At 42.3% G+C, this 25,914-nt stretch overlaps 1 protein-coding gene across 3 annotated transcripts in view; it reads left to right on the top strand.

The window, feature by feature from the left end:
- Positions 1-25,914, top strand: part of EGFL6 (EGF like domain multiple 6) — a 54,084-nt gene that overhangs the window by 22,816 nt on the left and 5,354 nt on the right. For 2 of the 3 annotated variants that reach the window (XM_070462609.1, XM_070462608.1), the window contains exons 3-8: positions 575-667; positions 6,799-6,918; positions 8,725-8,859; positions 13,073-13,195; positions 21,878-22,189; positions 24,187-24,267. In XM_070462609.1, coding sequence (XP_070318710.1) covers positions 575-667; positions 6,799-6,918; positions 8,725-8,859; positions 13,073-13,195; positions 21,878-22,189; positions 24,187-24,267 — 864 coding nt within the window. The remainder of the gene's footprint in view (positions 1-574; positions 668-6,798; positions 6,919-8,724; positions 8,860-13,072; positions 13,196-21,877; positions 22,190-24,186; positions 24,268-25,914) is intronic. The other variant, XM_070462610.1, reaches the window with a different exon arrangement.

Here is a 25,914-nt window from a genome sequence, read left to right as displayed (position 1 = left end):
GATTTTAGATTCCACATGTAAGTGGTATCATATGGTGTTTGTCTTTCTCTTTCTGACTTACTTCACTTAGTATGATAATCTCTCTAGGTCCATCCATGTTGCTACAAATGGCATTTTATTCTTTTTATGGTTGAGTAATAGTCCATTGTATATATGTATCACATCTTTTTCATATGTTTACCTTTCAGTGAATATTTTGGTTATTTCCATGTCTTGGCCATTGTTGATAGTACATGTATGTATCTTTCTAAATTAAATTTTTGTTCAGATATATGCCCAACAGTGGGATTGCAACTCTATTTTAGCTTTTTGAGGAACTTCCATACTGTTCTTTCTCATGGCTGCACCAATTTACATTCCTTACCAACAGTGTAGGAGGGTTCCCTTTTCTCCATACTCTCTCCAGCATTTATTATTTGTAGACTTTTTGATGATGGCCATTCTGACTGGTGTGAGATGATACCTCATTGTAGTTTTGATTTGCCCTTCTCCGATAATTAGCTGTGTTGAACATCTTTTCATATGCCTATTGGTTCCTATTTTTTAATCATCAAAATACCTTTTCTTTCCACAGCTATGTGTGAACCTGGATGCAAGTTCGGTGAGTGTGTGGGACCAAACAAATGTAGATGCTTTCCAGGATACACCGGGAAAACCTGCAGTCAAGGTCAGTACTAGAGACCACGGTGGTAATACAGACCTACCCCAGAGCTTTCAGAATCAATTCAGGCTGTGCAGTGGTGTTTGGGACACAGCATAGCACTCAGGATTCTGCAGTTTGTAACTCCAATCTTCAAACGAAAGTGGTTTCAGAATGACATTTTTCAATCAGTCTCTTCTAGAAAAATGTCAAAGTCATTCTGATGCTTTTCTTAGGATGCCAGATAAAAAACATTATTTTCCCTCAAAACAAATAATGTGTATTTTTTTTTAAGCTAAGGAAGAAATGCATATATTTTATTTAAGAAAATGCAACAAAACAAAAGGATATAAATTAAAAAGTGAGTGTGAACACCCACAGTCCATCCTCCACCCGTAGCTAAGAGTTAATCTCTGCAGTTTCTTTTCTGTTATAGTTACAAATATGGATATTTCTCATGGGCATTTCTGCATGTCAGCACACAGAGAGCTGTCTCATATTTTTTAAGGCTCTATCCTAGTTCCGCGAGCAAATGCTTGTGTCATTTATGTAAAAATACTTTAACCGCTATTATAGAAGTTGTCCCCAATTTTTTGCCATTACAAATAGCACTGTATCAGTCATTATTCTATGCATATCCTTGCACCTTTGAGTATTTTTATAGGGTAAATATCTAAAAATGGAATTGTTGGGTTGAATGACATGCATATTTTTATTGCAATTGATATATTTTAAAGGGCACTTTATGATTTTTGTCATAGGCTGTTTATCTGAAGATATTAAAGCAGTTATAATATTAAGAGCAGTGGTTCTGAAGGTGGGCAGTTTTGTCCCCTAGGAAGACTTGCCAGATAAAATACATATCCCTAGTTAGATTTAAATCTTATTTTCAAATGCAATTTCACATAAACAACAAATAATTTTATATAGTGTATGTATGTTGCAAATGTTGTATGGGACATATGTACACTGAACAAATATTAGTCATTTTTCCAAAATTCACATTTACCCAGGCATCCTGTATTTTTATTTGATAAATCTGGAGTCTGACCCGCGAGGTCATCTGGCAGTGCCTGGAGACATTCTGGTGGGTAGAGCCCAGCTGAACATCTATAGTGCACAGGGCAGCCCCCCGCTAAGGGTGATCTGGCCCCAGATCTCCACAGTGTGGAGGAGCCCAGGCACCAAGAAACCTGCGCTAATTAAGAAAGGGTCTCCAGTTCTATGACACAGTTAAGCAAAGAGCAACAAATCCAGCTCAGCTGCCCTTAAGAATGAGCCCTGCCAGGATTCTAAAAGGGAGAATTGAATTCCAGAGAAAGCCAGGGGTCTGCCCCACTCTGCTGCCCTCCCCCCCCAACCAACCTCACTGCCAAGGCCAGATGCTCACATAGCCTTTCTTTGTGCTGGCATACCTGCAGGCTGAGGGAGGACCCTCTAGCTCTCCTGTCCTGACCCCAGGACGGGGGCCAGCACCGCCAAGGGGCTCCTCAGAACCGTGTCCAGAAGGCTTGAGGGAAGCGCGGCAGGAGCCCTGCTCTCATAAGTAATAATTCAACCATGTCCCTTACCAGAGCGTTTCCCATCAGAAGACCTGTTTTTTCCATATGTCTTGGATTCTGTACCAAGATCCCTTCTCAAGAGAGTTGGAATGGAGAAGGTATTTTTTCATGCTGCTTTTCAAGTCCCGGCAAAATATTCACTTTGAGGAAGTGTCCAGTTGGCTCAGATGTGGGCCTGTCTGGCTTTTCCCCACAGCCTCCCTGCCCCAGGGCTGCCTAATCAAAGTCCATGTATATCCACTGATGGCCACAGGCCTCAACCCAACTGATGTCTTTCCCCAGAATGCTTCTTCCAAGAGATGCCTCTGACTTAGGGCCAAGTGATGGAATATCCCTGGCTTTCCTGTTACGTCCAACCAGCATTATTTAATTCATGCCTTTGAAGCAGTTAGGATCCAGACAGGAGATGGTAGTGTGTAGGGGACTGGCGGTGGAGAAGGGGGTTCAGGTGTCCAGCTAAGGTGTTGGAAAATCTCCACGTAAGGTTCTTTTCAGAGGTGAAGCAGCCACTTACTTATTTTCCACAGTGGCCTTTGCCTGTTACTGTGCTGAATTTTGATCTTACATGGAATTTGGTTCTTTTCTCCTTTCTATATCTGCCTTGAAGGAATAATGACATGTGGCACCCACATCACCATGTACCCAAAGACGAAACCCATGATGGCTTTACAAGTTTTTTTTTTCTTATGTATCATTTTTTATTTTAATAAAAGCTAATTCATTCTTAATGTTTCACGTTTTAAACCCTGAAAAGCTCAGAGAAGAAAGTCCCTCTCAATCTTCCCAGGAGGTAGCCATTATAAATGTGTAGAGCCTGGTCTCCCAAGGTTTTTTATTTCTGCCTGTGCCACATGGCTTACAGGATCTTAGTTGCCCGACCAGTGGACCTCAGCTGTGAAAATGCTGAGTTTTAACCACTGGAATGCTAGGGAATTTCCCTAGGTGTTTTTTCCTATGCTTATTTTAAAAATGTGGTATCTATATACATATTTTTGTAACCTTCTTGTGTAACAGCATCCTCTGAGCACCTTTATGTGGGATTAAATATTGTCCTGTGACCTGACTACCAGTAATAGCTGCCTGGCAGGGCCCCCTCAGGAAAGATGTGAGACAAGGCTATTTGGCCAGCATGAGGCCGCTCAGAATAATAATTGAAAGGAGATTGTGCGGTTGGCATCTATCATAGGCTACCTGGGACAGCATTAAAGGCAGCAGTATCTAGATGATAGGTTTTAACTTTTTATTCAAGTAGGAAACACACAAACAACCCCATGAGTGTTCAAGAACACCCATGTAGCTGGCATTCAGATCCAGAAATGGAAACTTAGCCTCTCCTGAAGACCCCTCATGCTCCCTTCCATCACTTGCCCCCAGCCCCCAACACGGAACTGTACCTTGTCTCTCACACCACAGAGTCATTGGCCTGGATTTGTTTTGCTTCTTTCACTCATGCCTGGGTTTCAGTGTGCTCATTTGTGTCCAGCTTCTCCCAGTCAATATCATGTTTGTGAGTTTCATCCACAGTTGTTTGTACTTGTGGTTTGTTCAGTCTCACTACTGCATAGTATTCTATTGCATGAGTATACAAGTCATTTATCTATCCTTTTGGGAGGAGAGATTTGGATTCTTTCTGGTTTGAGGCAGTTGAGAATAGTGCTACTGTGATCATTTTAGCATGTGATTTTTTGGTGGTTTAGTTGCTCAGTCATGTCCAACTCTTTGCAACCCCATGGACTGTATAGCCTGCCAGGCTCCTCTGTCCATGGGATTCTCCAGGCAAAAATACTGGAGTGGGTTGCCATTTCTCTTCTCCAGGGGATCTTCCTGACCCAGGGATTGAACCCAGGTCTCCTGCTCGGACGCCACATGCTCCAGTAAGTTTCAGCAGCTGGTCTGCTCTCAGTCAACCCAGAGCCTTGACTTTTGCCATTTAATGCTTGGGGCAAAGTTGACTTGAGTTATTGGAGGGGAAAACCCCCCACCCCAAAGACACTCACATCACCCTAGACTAAAATATCTTTGCGCACTTATTTTTTTCAATTTATTTATTTTTTAATTGAACGATAATTGCTTTACAAATTGTATTGGTTTCTGCCAAACATCAACACAAATCAGCCATATATATATGTCCCTTCCGTCTAGGACTTATTTTTAATTGTATCAAAATACGTATATTGTGCAATTCACCATTTTGACAATTTTAAGTGTACAATTCAGGCATTTTGTACATTCACAATGTTGTGCAAACCATGACCACTCTCCAGAACATTTCCATCACCCCAAAAGGAAACCCTGTCCCCATTAGCAGTCACTCTCCACTCATCTCCTCCACCCCAGCCCTGCATTCTGTCTCTCTGGATTTGCTTGTTCTGGCCACGTCGTTTTTAAATAAAAAGACTAACTGAGGAGAAAGATAAATTGAGTATCTCTCTATATACAGGGATGAACTAGGATTCTTCATGAAAAAAATAAGCATACTGAAAATATAAGCATATTGTTTCAGGAAGGTGATAAATCTCAGTTCCATCTCAGGACATCAGTTCTTCCCACCAGCTCTCTTTCTCACGCCCCTTGCCCCACACTCAAAGATTAGTGACTCTTGTTGGAAGTCCATTCCAGTTCACATTCCTGAAAAGAAAAGCCCTTCTCTGATAAAGAGAACCCATGTCCTGTGGGAGCCTAAATGTCTATATCTGTTCACTTATTGAGAAGGAAGGCTTTTCAGGTTTTATGTTGCAGCTGAAAAGCAAGTCCATCCACCCTGCCGCCCCCAAAAAGCCTGCAGCTTGTGCCTTCTGCCAGCTTCCCATGGTTGCAGGGTCCTCTGACTCCCCAGCCTATCCTGGGCTCTCCCTCGGTTGTAAAATCCAGGCTCATGCATAGCTCGCTTCCCCCACCCCGCCTCATCCTTTAGCTGCTCACCCCACTTGGCAAAGTGCCCCAACACCACTACAGTCTCCATTAGCAAGCATGCTTAAGAGATAAAGCAGGCATTCAGAGTCTTTTTTTTTAGTATTTTAAAAAATATTTATTATAAATTAAACAGAAATCCCCAAGAAACAAATATGTAGCTTAATGAATTCTTATAAAGCCAGCATCCATGTAACCACTACCAAATAGAACTTTGCCAGAGCTACCCCCTTCACCCCCCAGCCCCTTGGGAACAATTGTCCAGAGTTTTCTAGTCATCACTTAACATTTTTAAAAAGATATATGCTAGTGGATGTTTCTGAAACATTCCACAAGAGCCTAATTAGTGCCAAAAAAGATATCTTTCTCCAAATGGAAGGATAAAATGAGATAAATTTTGAAGATTAATTTTGAAAGAAGACAACTCAAGAGAAAAGGGATAAACTAGAAATATAACCATTGGTCAGTGTTTTCTATATTACCGTGGCCTGTGTGTTTGTCCTGGTACCCTCTTTGTCTATTACCATACATGTGAGGGTTGCCTCTGCCTTCCTGTTTATAGCTTAGAGTGACCAGGTGGCCCTGAATGCTGATTTTATTTATCCAGCCCTTTGCAGCCTCTTTTGTCCAGCTGGTTGACTGGCATGTTACAGATGCGGGTGGATAAAGAGAGGATGTTCACTGTGCTACCCTGTTATAGGCACTTTTGATCCATATATACCGGAACCCTACTAGGGATATGTGTTTTTGTGAGACAAGGTCTATTTAGCAATGAGTGACAGAAAAATTGAACTAAATTATCTTTATTTTTAAAAGCTGGAGGCAAGCAGTTCCAGAACAGGTCAGCAAGGACTCAGCCTCTGCCATCTTCAGGGTATTGATTTCATCCTCATGTTTGTGGCCTTGTGGTCACAATATGGCTGCCCTAGCTCCAGATATCACACACACATCAAAAGTAGGCAAGACAGAAGGGAAAGGAGTGATGCCAGGAAACAAACGCCTCTTTTATGTCCATCCGTCTTGTCATGCAGCAGCATCTTTTCCAGAAACTCCAGCAGACTTATCTTAATATCTCTTTGGCTATAACTGAATCATATGGCCACTCCCTTGTTGCTGCAGGGGAAGCTAGGAAAAAGATGTGTAACTGGCTTTTCAGCCTCAGTAATGGGAATGGCTTTTGGGTAGCTGATCAGCCTTATCTGCTGCGCGTTTTAATACACGCACCTTAAAGACAAGGTTTTGTGATTTGAGTGACTCTCACTGAGGCTAGATATGAATAGAGAGATGGATAGAATTGGCATTTTTTACCCTATTTATTCAAATGAATCATCTTCCTCAGAGGTTGCATTTCAACCAATAGTAGAGACCAACCAGGTGACGTGAAGGAGATTGGAGCTTGTATAGGAAGAGAGAGAGATGCCGTCTTTGGTGACTGAGGGGTGCATGCTCTGCCTAAAGACAGTCAAGTGCAATGCATTGGCCAACAGAATCAACCATGGGGCCATCAAGACACCACCCCTGCACAGATTCTGTTTGGATCTCCATCTGGGACTCAGATGATAAAGCTTATCCTCTGATACCATTCCACGTGTTACATTTCATGTCTCAGGGGTCAGGGATTGTTCCTTAGTGAGCATTTTTTAATCATCTCTTGGGGAAAAGGCTGACCCGTGCCTCTTTTTGCAGACTCTAGGACGTGTGCCATGACCAACTGCCAGTACAGCTGTAAAGACACGGAAGAGGGGCCGCGCTGTCTGTGTCCCTCCCCAGGCCTCCGCTTGGCCCCCAATGGAAGAGCTTGTCTAGGTAGAGTATCCGGGGTCACCTCCTCCCCTGACTTCTCTTTTTATTCCATTCCTCCTTTTTCATCCGTCACAGCCTACTTGTTGACTAGACATCGAAAGTTCCTGAAATGACAGATTTATGTCCATTTCCATGACAACATTTATAGCACATATGTTCTAAACACACTTTGCCATGCTAGAGAAAACACTTCTCTATAATTTGTTGGGTTGCCTGATGCCATAATGGAAAAAGATAAAAGTAATTTTATTTTTGTATATTTACCCTGCACTTTTTGCTTCAACTACCAAGTTGTATATACTCTTAGTGTATTTAAATATATTGCACTAAAGATAGATAATATTATGACCAAGTTAACACATAGCATTAATATGGGATGTCAAACCAAACAGAATGTTCAAAAGAGTTCTTAATCTTTTTTGATGGAAGCAAGCAAATAGCACTATGATTTAATATTCTAACTTCTGGACTACAATAGAAGTAGATTTTTCATTTGAGGTGGTTGGTGCTTATTTACCCTAAATGTATTGATACATAACTTGATAAACCACATTTAGGAAGCTCACCCAAGGGATGTGGGAGGGGGGATCGGGATGGGGAATACATGTAACTCCATGGCTGATTCATGTCAATGTATGACAAAACCCACTGAAATGTTGTGAAGTAATTAGCCTCCAACTAATAAAAATAAATGAAAAAAAAATTTTTTTAATAAAAAAAAACAAGGTACTTAAGAATAAATTTAACAAAAGAAGAAAAAAAAAATAAAGCTCACCCAAATAGATCCTAAATCAGTTAACCACTTTAATAAGAAGTCTGTATAAATTAAAAATTTGGTTCTGCTCTTTGAGAGCAGGCAAATATTTAATTCAGTTCACAGAGTTTAGTGCTCTTCAGTAAAATCAGATTTATGTCAAGGCTAATTCTTGGCCAAATGAATCCAAGTGTTCACACGCCTCTTTGATTTGTCAAGTGCCATTTTTATTGGAGGAGAAACTTGATGTATATGAAAGTAATCCCTGAAAAATAATTTTGGTCAATCCAACACTTACTTGTTAATTATATCAAGAATGCAAAAAGAACAAGAAGCCAGCCCCAAGTTTCATGTTTAACCACTGTTACAAAATAATGATGGTTCCAAATTTACTTGATTTGACATCTGAAAGTTAAGGCAAAGTCTGAGTCTTAATGGTTTGGTCTGCATAGTTGTCGGCCCCCCTGTGATGTGACTTTCCATGGTAGTAAAGGAAGGAAGCCTCTTGTCTCCTAAGTTGCATCATGGCTTTATGCCATTTGACCCACAATTTATGTATCAGTACGTTCTTTAAAAACCGTGTTTCTGTGATTTGGAACAATATGAAAGGATTTGGAGGCAGTTGCTAACGAAATAATTCTTTTGTGAAATGCAAGCTTTGAATGTTTGTGTATTAGGTTTGCCATGCAATATCCATAGCTGGAATAATATTAATTCCTTCGGCAAAACAGAGTGTCTGTGTACCAAGTGCCAAGTTCCCTGCCTCAGAAAAGGCCGGGCCTAATGAGAGAGAAAATGTGCATATAAGTAATGCCATTACAGCAAGATAATACCTCTAAAATAATGTGTATAAAGTGATAGAAATCCAGTGAATGTGCCTCGGGGATCCAGAACTCTTCCCGGAGGATAGGACTTTGGTAGCAAAATAATCAGAGTTTTCCAGTGAAGAAACCACACGTGCGTGTGTGCACTGTGTGCTCTGGGTGCGGGCATCAGAGTGTTTGAGGGAGGGTGCTTTCTTGGTGTGTCTGACATGTCCTGGTTCTCCATCCTAGACATCGATGAATGTGTCTCTGATAAAGCCTTCTGCCCCTACAATCGAAGATGTGTGAACACATTTGGAAGCTACTATTGCAAATGTCATGTTGGTTTTGAACTGAAATATATCAATGGCTGGTACGACTGTGTAGGTAAGAAACCTATAGGCTTTCTCTACAGATATTGAGACATCAGTTCTATTAGTTGAACCATCTACTGTACTGACCAGCTTAACAACACAGAGAAAGTAATATTTTTAAAAAATTTTTGTCATTTGGGAACTCTGATGACATGAATTACATGAAGCCAAGTTTGTCAAAGTTTAAAGTAAAGAATAGCAGTCTCTGTAGCTCTATTTTGGAGATAAATAGCTTGAGATGATTTTTGTGGGTTTTTTGAAAAAAAAAATTATTGGTTTTGTTTTGTTGATATTTTTTATTCTATCTCCAGGTATAGCTAAAATTGCTAAGTCACTTCAGTTGTGTCCAACTCTTTGTGACCCTATGGACTGTAGCCCTCCAGGCTCCTCTGTCCATGGGATTCTCCAGGCAAGAATACTGGAGTGGGTTGCCATTTCCTCCTCCAGGGGATCTTCCTGACCCAGGGATGGAACCTGCATCTCTTATGTCTCCTGCATTGGCAGGAGGGTTCTTTACCACTAGTACCACCTGGGAAGCCCTAAAAATGAGGACAGTGAAGCATATTTATATTTGATAAAAGGAGGAATACCAAGTCCTGCTTAATCTTGATCTCAGTGGCCCTTGCCTAAGTCTCCATCAGGAGTGGCTTTAGAAAAATGAATGAAGGAGGTGCGATGTGCTCTTTCCTCGCTCCTCCTTCAACCCTTCCATGGTTCCAGCTCTATGTCCCCTAAAATGTTCACTTTCTGGGGTCATCAAGATCACTCTATGATAAGACTAAGATATCACTCAGCTCTCAGCCCTATACGGGTGAAATCAGAGATCCTGTCCCTTAGGGAAGGAATTCCAAGCCTCAATGAGCAAATGAAGTGGGGTATTTGGGGAACCCTTGGACGGCTTTCCATTGCCCTTGATAGAGCATGGATGGGGTTGGTCCCGCAGACATCTCGTCCCCCTGGAGTGTCCTGTTTACATGATGTGCACATGACAGACATGTGTGTGTAACACGGAAAGCTAACAGCAGCAGGGAAAGTAGGATTTCTTTCCACCCCAAGCTCAGAGCTGACCAGGACATGTCCTGTGTAATCGTGTTGGGGTAGTATCCATTCCTGGGTTTTGAACACATCGTATGAAGCCTCCATAGCTCTTCCCTCAAGCCTAAAGGCCATCCTAATCCGGCTTGTAAAATCCTCACTTCTTGTGAGCTGGGATCCTCCAAGCTGCTCCAGACCCCACCATCTCTGGGGTCCATCTTCAGGCTGTGTCACAGAGCTGGAGCCTGTTTCCTGAGACCTAGAGGGAGATGCCACAGGACAGGGGGGTAGTCCACATGGGGAACTGTCAAAGGAAGCAAACATTTGTGATTTAAGAAGTGATTAAGATCCCCCCCATGGAAAAAAATGCAAAAAGGCAAAATGGTTGTCTGGAGGAAGCCTTAAAAATAGCTGTGAAAAGAAGAGAAGCGAAAAGCAAAGGAGAAAAGGAAAGATATACCCATTTGAATGCAGAGTTCCAAAGAATAACAAGGAGAGATAAGAAAGCCTTCCTCAGCGATCAGTGCAAAGAAATAGAGGAAAACAACAGAATGGAAAAGACTAGAGATCTCTTCAAGAAAATTAGATACCAAGGGAACATTTCATGCAAAGATGGGTTTGATAAAGGACAGAAATGGTATGGACATAACAGAAGCGGAAGATATTAAGAACAGGTGGCAAGAATACACAGAAGAACTGTACAAAAAAAGATCTTCATGGGCGAGCCAGATAATCACAATGGTGTGATCACTCACCTAGAGCCAGACACCCTGGAATGTGAAGTCAAGTGGCCTTAGAAAGCATCACTACGAATAAAGCTGGTGGATGTGATGGAATTCCAGTTGAGCTATTTCAAATCCAGAAAGATGATGCTGTGAAAGTGCTGCACTCAATATGCCAGCACATTTGGAAAACTCAGCAGTGGTCACAGGACTGGAAAAGGTCAATTTTCATTCCAATCCCTAAGAAAGGCAATCCCAAAGAATGCTCAAACTACCGCACAATTGCACTCATCTCACACACTAGTAAAGTAATGCTCAAAATTCTCCAAGCCAGGCTTCAGCAATATGTGAACCGAGAACTTCCAGATGTTCAAGCTGATTTTAGAAAAGGCAGAGGAACCAGAGATCAAATTGCCAATATCCGCTGGATCATCAAAAAAGCAAGAGAGTTCCAGAAAAACATCTATTTCTGCTTTATTGACTATGCCAAAGCCTTCGACTGTGTGGATCACAATAAACTGTGGAAAATTCTGAAAGAGATGGGAATACCAGACCACCTGACCTGCCTCTTGAGAAACCTGTATGCAGGTCAGGAAGCAACAGTTAGAACTGGACATGGAACAACAGACTGGTTCCAAATAGGAAAAGGAGTACGTCAAGGCTGTATATTGTCACCCTGCTTATTTAACTTATAGGCAGCGTACATCATGAGAAACGCTGGGTTGGAAGAAGCACAAGCTGGAATCAAGATTGCTGGGAGAAATATCAATAACTTCAGATATGTAGATGACACCACCCTTATGGCAGAGAGTGAAGAGGAACTGAAAAGCCTCTTGATGAAAGTGAAAGAGGAGAGTGAAAAAGTTGGCTTAAAGTTCAACATTCAGAAAACTAAGATCATGGCATCTGGTCCCATCACTTCATGGGAAATAGATGGGGAAACAGTGGAAACAGTAAGACTGATTTATTTTTGGGGGCTCAAAATCACTGCCGATGGTGACTGCAGCCATGAAATTAATAGACGCTTACTCCTTGGAAAGAAAGTTATGACCAACCTAGTTAGCATATTAAAAAGCAGAGACATTACTTTGCCAACAAGGGTCCGTCTGGTCAAGGCTATGGTTTTCCCAGTGGTCATGTATGGATGTGAGAGTTGGACTGTGAAGAAAGCTGAGTGCCGAAAAATTGATGCTTTTGAACTGTGGTGTTGGAGAAGACTCTTGAGAGTCCCTTGGACTGCAAGGAGATCCAACCAGTCCATCCTAAAGGAGATAAGTCCTGGGTGTTCATTGGAAGGACTGATGTTGAAGCTGAAACTCCAATACTTTGGCCATCTCATGCAAAGAGTTGACTCATTTGAAAAGACCCTGATGCTGGGAAGGATTGGGGGCAGGAGGAGAAGGGGACGACAGAGGATGAGATGGCTGGATGGCATCACCGACTCGATGGGCATGAGTTTTGAGTAAACTCCGGGAGTTTGTGATGGACAGGGAGGCCTGGCGTGCTGCGATTCATGGGGTTGCAAAGAGTCAGACACGACTGAGCAACTGAACTGAACTGAACTGAACTGAACTGAACTAAGATCAGCACCTGAGCCCCCTTGTGGCAGAGTTAAAAACAATAGTAGGGGACCTCCCTGGCAGTCCGGTGGTTAAGACTCTGCACTTCACGTGCAGGGTGGCCCAGATTCGATCCCTGGTCAGGTAGCTAGGATCACACATGCCACGTGGCACGGCCATAAAGAAATTAATTAATTAAACAAGCAAACAATAGCCTGTTTTGTGTGCATATTCTCCAGGCAAGAATACTGAAGTTGTTTGCCATTTCCTTCTCCAGGGATCTTCCCAACCCAGGAATCTAAACCCATGTCTCCTGCATTGGCAGGTGGGTTCTTTACCACAAGTGCCACCTGGGAAGCCCTTGAGAAGTATAGAAAAAAAGTGGGAGGGAAAAGACGGCCAAGGAAGCTGTCACATGGGTGGAATTCAGTAAACTTTCTGAGTCTAAACCCAACAGACGAGCTCAGACCGGCCTGACCCCTGCTCCTGGCAGCCTATGAAGAAAAGGTTCACATTTTTCAGATGATGTCAGTGCTTCCTAGTGCATCTTGTTCTTTGTGGACTAGGAGTCCCAAGCCCTTCCATGTACAGAATTTACTTTCTGATATTGTTATTTAGTGGTAAGTTTGGCAGATGACAATGTTAAGCAATCAAGCCCAAACAGCTTCGAGATGTCAGTAGCATTGATAAGCCGGAGAAGCAGTTGCTGTGGGGGAGGTGGCGGGCAGCAAGCAAAACCAGGGCTTTGGGCCAAGGCACCAGGCATCCTCAGTGCTTCTCAGTTCCCCGGCCACACAGGGTTCGCTGGCTGGGTGGAGTGGTTGGCCCTGGAGTTACTCAAGTTCTGAGGATAGTCTTTCAGCAAGTGCTGTTACCACAGGATGATTCATGGGACTGTTCACATTTTCAGATATAAACGAATGCGCTGCGAATACACACACATGCAGCGTCCATGCCAATTGCCTCAATACCCAGGGATCCTTCAAGTGCAAGTGCAACCAGGGGTATAAAGGCAGCGGACTGCAGTGTGCCCGTAAGTACACTTGGTCACAGTATCTTCGCTCTTCCCTATAAAGCATTCACGCCTTGTCTCCTTCCTCCTTTCCTTCTCCCTGCTCCTTCCCTCTGTGTGTCGGGAGCGGGGTGGGGGCGGGGGAGGGGGCAAGATGCGTGCATACAGTGTTTGGAAACTGAAGGGTCTTCTGCTTACGACATGTTTTCAAATACTGAAAATAAGATTTGAGGACAATGACACTGAGCAAATGTATCAGTCAGGAGAGGCTCTGTTACGGGGCAATAACAAACAGTCCTGAAGTATCAGTGGCTTAGAACCAGAGAAGGTTTTTAACCATGTGAGTCAGGACTTTTTTCAGAACGTACACCTGAAAAAAAAGTACAATGAAGCTAACCTCCCTTTGTCATCCTCCTCAAGCCTCTATAAACTTTTTTTTTTGATGTAGAGTCAAGTCCCATGGTTTTTGCTGATAAATTCTTTAATGCTCAGCAGGTAAACTCTGATACACTCAATGTATAATAAGAAAACATCACTGCGTCAAAAGCTACAATAATCACAGTTTCTTTTGCCACTTGTGCTATACCCAGAGAGAGTTGTCAGGGCGTTTCTTGTCCACATTGTCACTTAGGAATGCCAGCTGACAGAGGTCCCACTGTCTTATGGTACCATGGTGTCAATCCAAGGCTGAGGGTTCTTCACAGCAGTTAAAGAAGTGTCGACAATCTGATTAAGCTTGGAAGCAGGGGAGAAAATATATTTAATCCGGTCATGCATCCTGAAAGAGAAGAAAACTGGAAATCATGGTGAGCACCCTGAATGTCTTCCAAGACCAGCCAGCAAAGATTACAGGATGGTCATGTGCCTGACCAACCATGTCCCACTCTGTTTAGTCACCTGGGCTTATCCTCTGATCATGTCCCTTTTAGCATTGGCTCATTGTGTGCCAAGACTCGTTGGCCACCCTGACACTACTCTCTCATAGATGCCTTAGGAGCATGGCCACATATTCCAATAAATATGGCTGTAAGTCGTCCCTTGACCTGTATCCCATCCTGTACCCCCACCTGGCTGATACTCCTGATGACAACAGAGCCGAACTCAGTGATAGCAAAAATAAACAGTCCACACACCATGTTGGACTCTGAGCACCACACTCATAAAAGATTCATCATACCCCAGCGGCACTGGATGAGATGATGTACAGAAGAGTATAAGCAAGGAAGATGAGTCTGGAAATCACATTCCTTGAAGAACTGCCAAAAGAACTGGGCAGTGTTTAACCTGGAAGAAAAAGGAAAAAAAAGTGTGGAAAAGCAGACATAGTGCCTGTCAATATTTTGAGGAACGTAAAGTAAAAAAGCTAACTCACTGGAAAAGACCCTGATGCTGGGAAAGATTGAAGGCAGGAGGAGAAGGGGACGACAGAGGATTAGGTAGATAGATGGCATCACCGACTCAAAGGACATGGGTTTGAGCAAACTCCAGGAGTTGGTGATGGACAGCGAGGCCTGGTGTGCTGCAGTCCATGGGGTCACAAAGAGTCGGACACGACTGAGTGACTGAACAGCAACAAAAGTAAAAGTGCCTTCCCATAGCCGAAGTAGGCCAAGGGCAGGATTGCATTCTCTCTGACAAATTTCCCCATGTGGGGTCTCAGAGTGAAGAAAATCTGTAGAGTGGGGACCATGGCTTCCAGGAGGGGCCCCGCCTTGGGCTGGAGATGGGATTCAGCAACTCCTCGGTCTCCAATAGCTTGTTGCTGTGGTTTCTGTCCCTCTGTGTAGACGTGTCTGTGGCGTCCTTCTGAAACTTTATTCAAAGAAAGACTGAGAGACTGGCTTCCTATGCAGGGATGTGCATGGGTAGGTGGGATGGTGGGAAAGATACCATAATTTTGAGAGACCTGCAGAGAAGAGATGGAATCAGTACACTTTCCACACAGGATCAGTGGTCAAGGGCTCCTTCATGCCACCAACTTTGCACATGTCCATTCTGGCCTCACTGGTCTCAGGTCATCTGGTCGACAGCCCAGCTTAGGGCTAGGAAGGCCTGAATTTGAATCTGAGCTGTACCCCGTATTGCCTGTGGTTTTTCGCCAGGTGCTTCACCTCTCTAAACTCTGTGTCTTTCTATCTGAAATGGGCCCCATGGTGGTCCTTTAGCGAGTCCTCAGAAGGGGCCAGGCCACCATCCCTCAGAGACCCTTGACTTCAGTGAGGTGGGGGACAGTTCTGTGCATGTCCCAAGCCCCAGTGCAGTGGACTCTGTCTGCGTTGTGGCCTTGTAGCTTCCCCCTGGGGCTAAACCCCCAAGTTCTCACCCCCAGGGACAGTCAGTCCTCAAGCCGTGAGGGCCAAGGGTCTACACCTCAATCCCCCGGCCTCCCCTGTGCAGCAGGCCAACTCTGAGGTGGGTTCTATGCTGGTCCCCAGATATCCCTCGTCACCCACTGTGATTACCTGTCCATTGAGGCACCATTTTCGACTCTCCTCCCTTCCTGTCTCACTGTCCCTCTTACCCCTCTTCCGCCTCCTGGAATCACCTGTTAAGTAAACCACCAGCACCCCAATCTTTTTCTTGGGTTATGTTTGGGGGCCCCCACATTCCTCCCAATACCTCTCTCATAGGTTCATTGAGACTTGAATGAGGTAGTATAGATAGACGGGTTAGTTCAGCTGGGCACATAGTAGATGCTCAATAAAGTTAGCTCTGGCTCAGACTGTTATTAGCACAGTTTCAATCATATTCATTAAGGTCTAGCTCCTCCTGACTCTGAAATCCTGTAAAAGCAAAATGCAGAAAAATGCTGTGCATAGAAAAAAAAAAAAAGATGCACTGGGAAAATACTTGTGTCTGTAAGGCAGCAACTCACCTCACCTCCACGTACTCATCCCTGCCCCCCAGACCAAAGAATCACAGAGATTAGGACGAACTGGCCAAAAGAGGCCTGGAGTGCTCTTCCTTCTTAATCACTTGCTCCCTCTTGAAACCGCAGTGTGTCGTCAACGTCCAAATGAAGGCACCGTTTGCAAGCGTGCCAGTGGGTAGCTGTTTGCAACCCATGTTTTTGTTATTGTAGCCCAGTGTTTAGAGATTATAAATCCCACATCAACCCAAACAGTTTTTAAATTTTATTGAAGTATAGTTTGTGTACAATGTTGTGTTAGTTGCAGGTGTACCGCAAAGTGACTCAGACATATATATATATACACACACACACATTCTTTTTCAGATTCTTTTCCCATATAGGTTATTACAGAATATTGAGTAGAGTTCCTTGTGCTACACAGTAGGTCCTTGTTGTTCATATATGTTATATATAGTAGTGAGTATGTGTTAATCCCAGCCTCCTAATTTATCCACCCCTCCGCCTTTCCCCTTTGGTAACCATAAATTTGTTTTTGAAATCTGTGAGTCTGTTTCTGTTTTGTAAATAAGTTCATTTGTATCACTTTTTAAAGATTCCATGTATAAGTGATATCATATGATATTTGTCTTTCCCTATGTGACTGACTTCACTTAGTCTGATCATCTCTTGGTCCATCCATGTGGTGCAAATAGCATTGTTTTTTTTCTTTTTATGGCTGAGTAATATCCCATTGTATATATGTACTACATCTTTATCCATTCCTCTGTTGATGGGCATTTAGGTTGTTTTCATGTCTTGGCTGTTGTAAATAGTGCAATGAGCATAGCAGTGCATGTATCTTTTGAATTAGAGTTTTCTCAGGACACATGCCCAGGAGTGGGATCGCTGGATAGTGTGGTAGTTCTCTTTTTAGTTTTTTAAGTACTCTCCATACTGTTCTTCACAGTGGCTGTATCAATTTACATTCCCACCAACAGTGCAGGAGACTTCCCTTCCCTCCACACCCTGTCCAGCATTTACTGTTTGGGGACTTTTTGATGATGGCCATTCTGACTGGTATGAGGTGATAGCTCATTGTAGTTTTGATTTCATTTCTTTGATAATTAGTGATGCTGAGCATTTTCTCTTGTGGTTTTTGGCCATCTGTATGTCTTCTTTGAAGAAATGTCCATTTTTCTGATTGGCTTGTTTTTTTGACATAGAGTTGCATGAGCTGTTTGTTATTTTGGTCAACCTAAACATTTCTTATGCTAAGAAAACTTTTTTTTCCTTTGATCATCCAGCTCTAAGCTTATTTAGGGGAGTAGTTTAAAACAAATTTTTCTTGCTTCTTCAAAACCTCAAACTCTTCACAATGTTCTTTTTGATATCTGAAAAATCATCCATTTTGTTACTATCCATTCTGCAGCAGAATCATTTCTCTAGTCTTTTGCCAAAATGTTTATTTACAAGAGAAAACTATCTTCAGGGCGCTCACTATGTTATTTGCCCAGTCCTTTCCATTCTGCTTTGATTGATTCTCTGTAAAATAAACAGCCATGTCTCTTTTGAAAATTGATCTTAACTTCTTAACACATATTGCTGAAAGCATGGCAAAAATCCACCCTTACATGCAAAGAAAAATCATAGAAAAAATGAGAGAATCACATCTAATTAGTGTTCAGCATTATAAAATGCTGTGTTGTAAAATACATTTGTATCCATGTGAACTGCTTGTATATAATAATAAAGCAGCTTTTATTATGAGTTTATTGTTTTTGAAAAAGTCCAGACCCTACATGGCAGTACAGAAGAGTTAGTCAATTATCCTTATTCACCTATATCCAAAGAACAATGCAACCTAAATGTGGATGTGTGTAGTTTTTTTTTTTTTTACTGTTCTTATATGTGTGTGTATGTGTTAGTCTCTCAGTCATATCTGACTCTTTGCCACCCCATGGACTGTAGCCCACCAGGCTCCTCTGTCCACGGAATTCTCCAGGCAAGAATACTGGAGTGGGTAGCCATTCCCTTCTCCAGGGGATCTTCCCAACCCAGGGATCAAACCCAGGTCTCCTGCATTGCAGGCAGATTCTTTACCATCTGAGCCACCAGGGAATATGTGTGTATTAATAATGCACCATTAGATAATTTGGCCTTAGTTTGACAGCAGTTATATGTCATTCTAAGGAAATCAGAACTCTAGTACTAACCAACTTGGTTAGTAACAGTCAATTTAAGAAAGGACACTGTGTCATTTAGTTACCAAGAGCATGGCTTCTGGAATCAAATTACATTGGCTTGATTCCTGGCTCCCTAGCCTAATGCCTATGGTCTGAGAACAAACTAAACTTTTAGGGTCTCAGTTTCTCTCTTCAAAATAGTGCGTGCATGCATGCTAAGTCGCTTCAGTCATATCCAACTCTTTGCAACCCTATGGACTATAGCCTGCCAGGCTCTTCTGTCCATGGGATTCTCCAGGCAAGAATACTGGAGTGGGTTGCCATGCCCTTCTCCAGGGGATCTTCCCAGCCCAGGGATTGAACCTGTGTCTCTTATGTCTCCTGCATTGGCAGATGGGTTCTTTACCACTAGTGCCACCTGGGAAGTCCATAATAGTGTCTGAGCCTTAATACTGTTTTGGCTATTATATGAAATAATTCATAATAATTAAAAAATCCATATGTAGGGCTTAACTCCAGCCCAGAATGTGTTAAATGCTCTATAACCATGCACTCATAGGAGGAGTAATAGTGACAATGGCTTCTTTACCAAAATTCAATGATGGTTCCCATTGGAAAGCAGCTTCTTTAGTCATTGAAAATATGCTTTAATCATTAGAAGTTCACATTTTACAGAGCATATTCAAGAATATAGGTGTGAGTACAACGAGGCCATTCCAATACTTTTTCCTTCAGTAATAACATAAGCAGAAGAGGTATGATCTGGAAAAAAATTTAACTTAGTAGAAGATTTTTGACATTCTGGTGATGAATTCTAAAAATAATAGTAAACACAGGCCCAATATATGTTGAGCACTGATCTTAGTAATTGACATGTATTCACTCATTTCAACCTTATGAATGCCCTCTTTTTATCCTAGCTTTTTTTTAAAAGTCAACTTGTCATTTATTTATTTATTTGGCTGTGTCGGATCTTAGTTGCAGCACACAGAATCTTTCGTTGTGGTACACGGATTCTCTAGTTGTGGCATGTGGGCTTAGTTGCTCCATGGCATGTGGGAATCTTAGTTCCCCGACCAGGGATTGAACCCGTGTCCCCTGCATTGCAAGGTGGATTCTTAACCCCTGGACCACCAGGGAAGTCCCTATCCCAGCTTGAAAAATGCAGAGACTGAGGCAAAGAGAAGTGGGCTCGAGGTCCTAGGACTAGAAAGTGTGAGGAATTGGGAGTCATACCCAGGAACCTGGGTTCCAGGTCTGTGTGCCTCAAGGCAGCGTGGTGTGTCCATGACTCATGGCTACTCCTCTGGGGTGGATGCCTCCCCTGGGCCCTCCCCATCAGACACTCCTGGCTCAGCTTTTCTGCTGTCCTACCCACTTCCCAATGCCTGCATCTCATGGTGCAGTGTATTCCTCACCCATGACTAAGCCTCTCCACCCAAGACTATGTCTAAGACACGAATGAGAGGGGAGTTTCTGCTGCTAGGTGGTAGGAGAACATCTGGTGAGCTCAGCACAGGGAAATGAATTGTCAGAGTCATGCTTCTCCTGGGAAAGATGTTCTCACATCATTGTGATCTTCTCCAAGTAAAGTGAGGATCTAGGTAGGTTGAAGTTTTTGACAAAGTGGATATTTAGAGAAATCTCAGATTTCTCCCAAGAGAAATTGTCAGTTTCACTTACATAAGACTGGCCTGTGCGTGTGAAAACCTTGGAAGTCCCTGTTTTGATGTCTGGAATCCCCAAATGTGCCAGACCCTCCTGCCACAGCTTCCTGCCACGTTTATATATTCTCAAAAAGAAGATGTGCTAATCAAGAAATTTTCAAGAGAAACAGTCATCAGCTATGTCCAATATGAAACAGCAGCACCTAGACACAGCTAAATCTATCCATTCATAGTCATGCATAGGCAGAGTTTGTTTTGCCCTTGCCCCAGCCCTTTACATACTAAAGAAGTGAAATTGTTGACACCGCAAATGTTGATTGATTTTTTTTTCCAGTGGGAAAACTCAAAACTTCAAAGCAGAAACCAAAGGCAGATGTTTAGGTTTGCCTGGTGTGGATTGAAACCCTCTCCTCATTATTTATAATATTAAAGGTCATTAGTGTCATGTTACTGATTGCATGAAGTAAATTTCCAGGGAATGGGTATTTCCTGTTAATTTTTCACTCTGGATCCTGGGAAAGGAATCTGGGTCCCGTAGACAGAGTTGCACAGTGGGGCCTCCAGAGAAAGATGTATATATGCACATTACTTAAAATCAGAACTTACGCAGCTTCTGGCCAATCAACTGAAACGGGCTATCTGAAGGTCAAGTAAATGAGTAATGATGCATTATTTGTATTAGTCCTGGAGAAGGAAATGGCGACCCACTCCAGTATTCTTGCCTGGAGAATTCCATGGACAGAGTGCCTGGCAGGCTACAGTCCATGGGGTTGCAGAGAGTCGGACACGACTGAGTGACTAACACACACAAGAAAAATATTCTAATGAAATCCCAATCCAATGCCTTTTTGTAATATTCTTTGTGAACACTGAAATTGGTGCCTACTCCCTTATTTCATTTCCCTCTGAACTCTATCCAGGTTGTAGAATCAAGTGAATTGGTTCAGATGGTATTAGACCCTTTTTGCTTGGTCTCAGACTAGCACATGCCTGGATGTTTTATAAAAAGACAATATATTTGATTTTAAAGGTCAGAGTTTTTAATCTTTTTAAATTCTTTTTTTTTTTTCAGCCGCACCAAGTGGCTTATGGAACCTTAGTTCCCCAATCAGGGATTGTGCTATACATTAGGGTCCTGATAATTTTACATATAGCAGTAGTGTGTATCTGTTAATCCAAAACTCCTATTTTATCTCTCCCTCCCTTTTCCCTTTAGTAATCATAAATTTGATTTCTATGTCTGTCAGTCTATTACAAAGATGCATTTTATTTTTTTCTCCATTTATTTTTATTAGTTGGAGGCTAATTACTTTACAATATTGTAGTGGTTTTTGTCATACATTGACATGAATCAGCCATGGACTTACATTTTAAAAAAGAATTTAATTTGGTGGTGAGAAATACGAAATGAATGTAAAACTGAATATAGATGCCTCTCTATAAATAATAAGTAAAATCATTTAGCTTTTGATACTAGTTGGTTGAGGTGAAGAAATTCAAAGATACATATACACTGAATCAAAAATCACCATTTTTGTATGTCATAAATGGCTCATTATAGGCAATGTACATATGGTTCAACATAATGCTAGCTATAATTTTTTAACATCACATTTAAACAAATTACAGGGCTCCCTGGGCGATAGCAGCTTTGACAAATACCAATGTGAAAGCAGAAATATTAGAGGATTGTGGAAAATCCATCACGTTGTGATCTATAACCCAGCTTGGTAGGAGCAGGTATTTCATCATCATAGTTTATGAAGCAAAATGAAAGTTTGTCTTCGAATGATTAAGGTAGTTAAGATCCTGCTGTAACCATTGAAACCACTTAAAACAGATGCAAATGCAGTTCTTTCTAAAATATCAGATGATTGAGCCTTATATGTGTTGATTCTGGAAGCATTCATTGACTGCACTTTGACATTTTTTAAGTGCGCCATTTTTGTGAGAGATCTAATTATTGGTCAATGTGGAACTTCTCTTTTACTGTTGGTTTTAGTTATCCCCGAAAATTCTGTGAAAGAATTCCTCAGAGCACCCGGTACCATCAAGGACAGAATTAAGAAGTTGCTTGCTCACAAGAATAGCATGAGAAAGAAGGTAAAAATGAAAAACATTGAAGGATCCAGAGGGACTCCCACCCCAAAGGTTGACTTGGAGCCCTTCAGTTCTGAAGACAATGTTTCCAGAGATGGGAACCCTCATGGAGAAAAAAAGAGGAATGAACACAGAAAGAAAGAAAAACTGGAGGATGAGAAAAGAGATGAGAACCATGTGGAGCAGAAGCAAAGCCTTCGTGGAGATGTGTTTTGTGAGTATCAAGTATGACTTTTGTTAATTTATGCATCTTAAGAAAAGTGAATTGTAGTTTCCCCTGGCAAATGACAGGAAAGAGGAGGATAGTTTCATGCCGTAACTAAGATGGTGAAGTAAAGTGTGACAGTTAGTCGCTCAGTCGTGTCCAGCTCTTTACGACCCCATGGACTGTAGTCCACCAGGCTCTTCTGCCCATGGAATTCTCCAGGCAAGAATACTGGAATGGGTAGCCATTCTCTTCTCCAGGGAATCTTCCCAACCCAGGGATCGAACCCTGGTCTCCCGCATTGCAGGCAGATTCTTTACCATCTGAGTCACCAGGGAAGCCTAAATAAGATGGGGTCAGCTTTAAATCCTAAGAAGCAAGGTTCTCTGTATGGTCTGGAAACTAACATCTTCTGCAGATACAAAATCACATTTGCTGCTGTGGGATGCACAGAAGGTCAGTCCTTTCCACTTACCTGGGGGGTGTCCTATTTGATGCAGCCCCTCATTCTGCTCCTGACCAAGGAAGCCTGCTTGTCCTTCCAGCTCAGTCATCTGGCTGCCCAGCTTTGCATGCAATGCACCCCTAAACCCCAAAGAGCCCCCCTGCAGCCCAGGTAGATCTGCTGATCTCTACCTTTTTCCTTCTTGAAGGCACTTTTCACAGGCACACTCAGTGAAAAGAGAATGTCAGAGTTGTGTGGTTATAATTTAAAAAGGTAAAATAGACAGAGCAACATTCTATATAGGGCTTAAGCTTCAGTTTTCTACATGAGCCGGAGAATCACCATTGGCACTGGTGACCATGCAGAGCCATCATCAGCCTCGGCTCCTGCAGGGTGATTTCCATGTTGACCCAATCTAGGACTTTCTCTTTCATTCTCACCAGGCATCTGTTGCTCCCTCTCTATTTTGCCTTGTCTGTGCTTGCCTCATTGTTGTTGCTGTTGTTCAGTCACTCAGTCATGTCCAACTCTTTGCGACCCCATGGGCTGCAGCACACCAGGCTTCCCTGTCCTTCACCATCTCTCAGAGCTTGCTCAAACTCATGTCCATTGAGTCAGTGATGCCATCCAACCATCTCATCCTCTGTTGTCCCCTTCTCCTCCTGCCTTCAATCTTTCCCAGCATCAAAGTCTTTTCTAATGAGTCAGTTCTTCCCATCAGGTGGCCAAAGTACTGGAGCTTCAGCTTCAGCATCAGTCCTTCCAATGACTATTCAGGATTGATTTCCTTTAGGATTGACTGGTTTGATCTCCTTGCAGTCCAAGGGACTCTCAAGAATCTTCTCCAACACCACAGCTTGAAAGCATCAGTTCTTCAGTGCTCAGCCTTCTTTATGGTCCAACTCTCACATCCATACATAACTACTGGAAAAACCATAGTTTTGACTATACAGATCTTTGTCAGCAAATCATATCTCTGCTTTTTAATATGCTGTGTTTAGGTTAGTTAGGTGATGCCTAATGAGGTCCACTGGGGGCACCTTTCAAAAAAGATGTTCTAGATGAGGAAACTGGCACCAATATGAATGCTTTGGAAATGTTAGGGAAACACTGCTGTAACATACTCTGTAAGTAGAACACAGCTGTCCCTTGGTATCCCTGGGGGATTGATCCCAGGAACCCCTGCAGACACAAAATTCCATGGATGCTCAAGTTTTATATAAAATGGTGCAGTATTCATATATAACCTAAATACATCCTCCCCTATACTTTAAGTAGTCTTTAGATTACTTAAAAGACCTAATACAATGTAAATGCTATGTAAATGGTTTCCTGGCATGCAAGGCAAATTCACGTTTTGCTCTTTGGAACTTTCTGGATTTTTTAAATATATATTTTCAACCTGTCGTTGGTTGAATCTGTGGACGTGGAGCCCGTGGTTATGAGTGGCCAGCTGTGTATAAGCCATATATGATAAACCCTCTTTGTTCATTGATTCATACCTTCTTAGTATGTGGGGCTTTAGGGATTTTTTTTTTACTGATCAAGTGTTCATTGTTAGCCCCTAAGGTGAATGAAGCGGGTGAAGTTGATCTGGTTCTGGTCCAAAGAAAAACTACATCATCCCACCTGAAACACAAAGGTGAGTAACATATATTAGAAACGAGTATATTTTAGGAGTAATAGCACTCATAAAGAATATTGAAGAATGGAAGCAAGCATTACCTGGCATCTTTTAATTTTAGAAGTTAGAAATAAAATATCTTTTCTGGAATAGGGGAAAATACTGGTTAAGAAGAAAGGAAAGTGAGAGAAGAGGCCGTGTGTTTGTACTGGCTTAAGATATATGTAGATGGACAGCCTGGATTCCAATCTAGTTTAGGAGTCAGGTCTAGTTCCAGCCTTCAGTGTTTGGAGGACTTGGTCAAATCACTTATGACTCTCAGTTTTACTTTCTTGAAAATGGGCATGATTGTAGAATTTTTGTGGCAGCCACATCAAATGATGTAATGTACGTGAAGATGCTTTGCAAATCGTTAATGCATCAACAACTAGTTGCTGCCCCTTATCACTTTAGCTTTTCCCCTTTCTTTACCCTTCCTGTATTCCTTAGTATAAACTGCAAAAGCCCCCCATTCCAAGCCAGAGTCTGGTATTCATTACAAATCAGAAACATCTCAGTCTTTCCTCTTTTTCCCAGTGGTAATTTCTGACACCTACATCAGAGGTCAAGACTTTTTTCTATAAAGGGCCAGAGGGTGAATATTTCAGGCTTTGTGAACCATACACTCTCTGTTGCATCTGTCAGCTCTATCACTGCAGCTCAAAAGCAACCACAGACAATATATAAATGAATAGGCATGGTGTGTTTCAATAAAACTTTATTTGCAAGAACAAGCAGTGGGCCAGGATGTTAGTTTGCTGACCCCAATCTACATAAAAGTAACTGGAGGCACTGGGTCAAAGGTTGTGCTAGCTGACCCTGTACTCCATGCAGTTGTTAGGATTTGTTAAGTGAACATTTGTTAGATTGAGCCCCTGGGTGCCAGATGCTTCAACAAAAGACCACAAAAGAAATTGAAATAGACAAGTTTATTACTCCAGGTCTTGGGGGATGACATGGCAAGGCCTCCAGGGGCCCCAGAGGGAAGTCCAAGCAGAACGTGGGGCACACGCCTCTAGGAGGGTCCATGTGTGTGTAGTGCTTTGGGCTTGTTGGGCTAAGGTTGCATTGATGGACTCCAACAAAAACAATTGGGGTGTTAGTAAGCTTCAGGGGGATCTTATCTAAGGCAGACACAAGGCCCTGGGAAGCAGGGGAGGGTGTCAATCACAGGGGACATTAGGAAAGTCATGTGAGGAATTCACTTTCCTCAGTGACTCCATGGGTTCTTATCTAGGGCTTGCACTTGCGTGAGGGCTGGTGCCAGTTTAAGGCCCTCGCAGACTGCAGGGCCAAACAAAATGGATGCCAAGACAGCCATACTTAGCTAAACTTTTTTTAAATTGAAATATATTTGATTGACAATGTTTGTTAGTTTCTGCTGTACAGCAGAGTAATCCAGTCATACATTCATATGCACATATTTATTTTTATATTCTTTCCCTTGTGGTTTGTCATAGGATATTGAATATAGTTCCCTGTGCTGTGCAGTAGGACCTTGTTGTTTATCCATCCTATATATACTAGTTTGCATCTTTTAGTCCCAAATTCCCTAAACTCTTGACAGCAATTGCAAACATGGCCATGCCTTCCAAAGCTCCCAATGTTAAAACATTTCCTAATCCG

The sequence above is a fragment of the Odocoileus virginianus genome, unplaced genomic scaffold (assembly GCF_023699985.2).
Source record: "Odocoileus virginianus isolate 20LAN1187 ecotype Illinois unplaced genomic scaffold, Ovbor_1.2 Unplaced_Scaffold_6, whole genome shotgun sequence".
Taxonomy (NCBI): Eukaryota; Metazoa; Chordata; class Mammalia; order Artiodactyla; family Cervidae; genus Odocoileus; species Odocoileus virginianus.
Note: the sequence above shows the minus strand (reverse complement) of the source record. Positions and strands in the feature narration are given on the sequence as shown.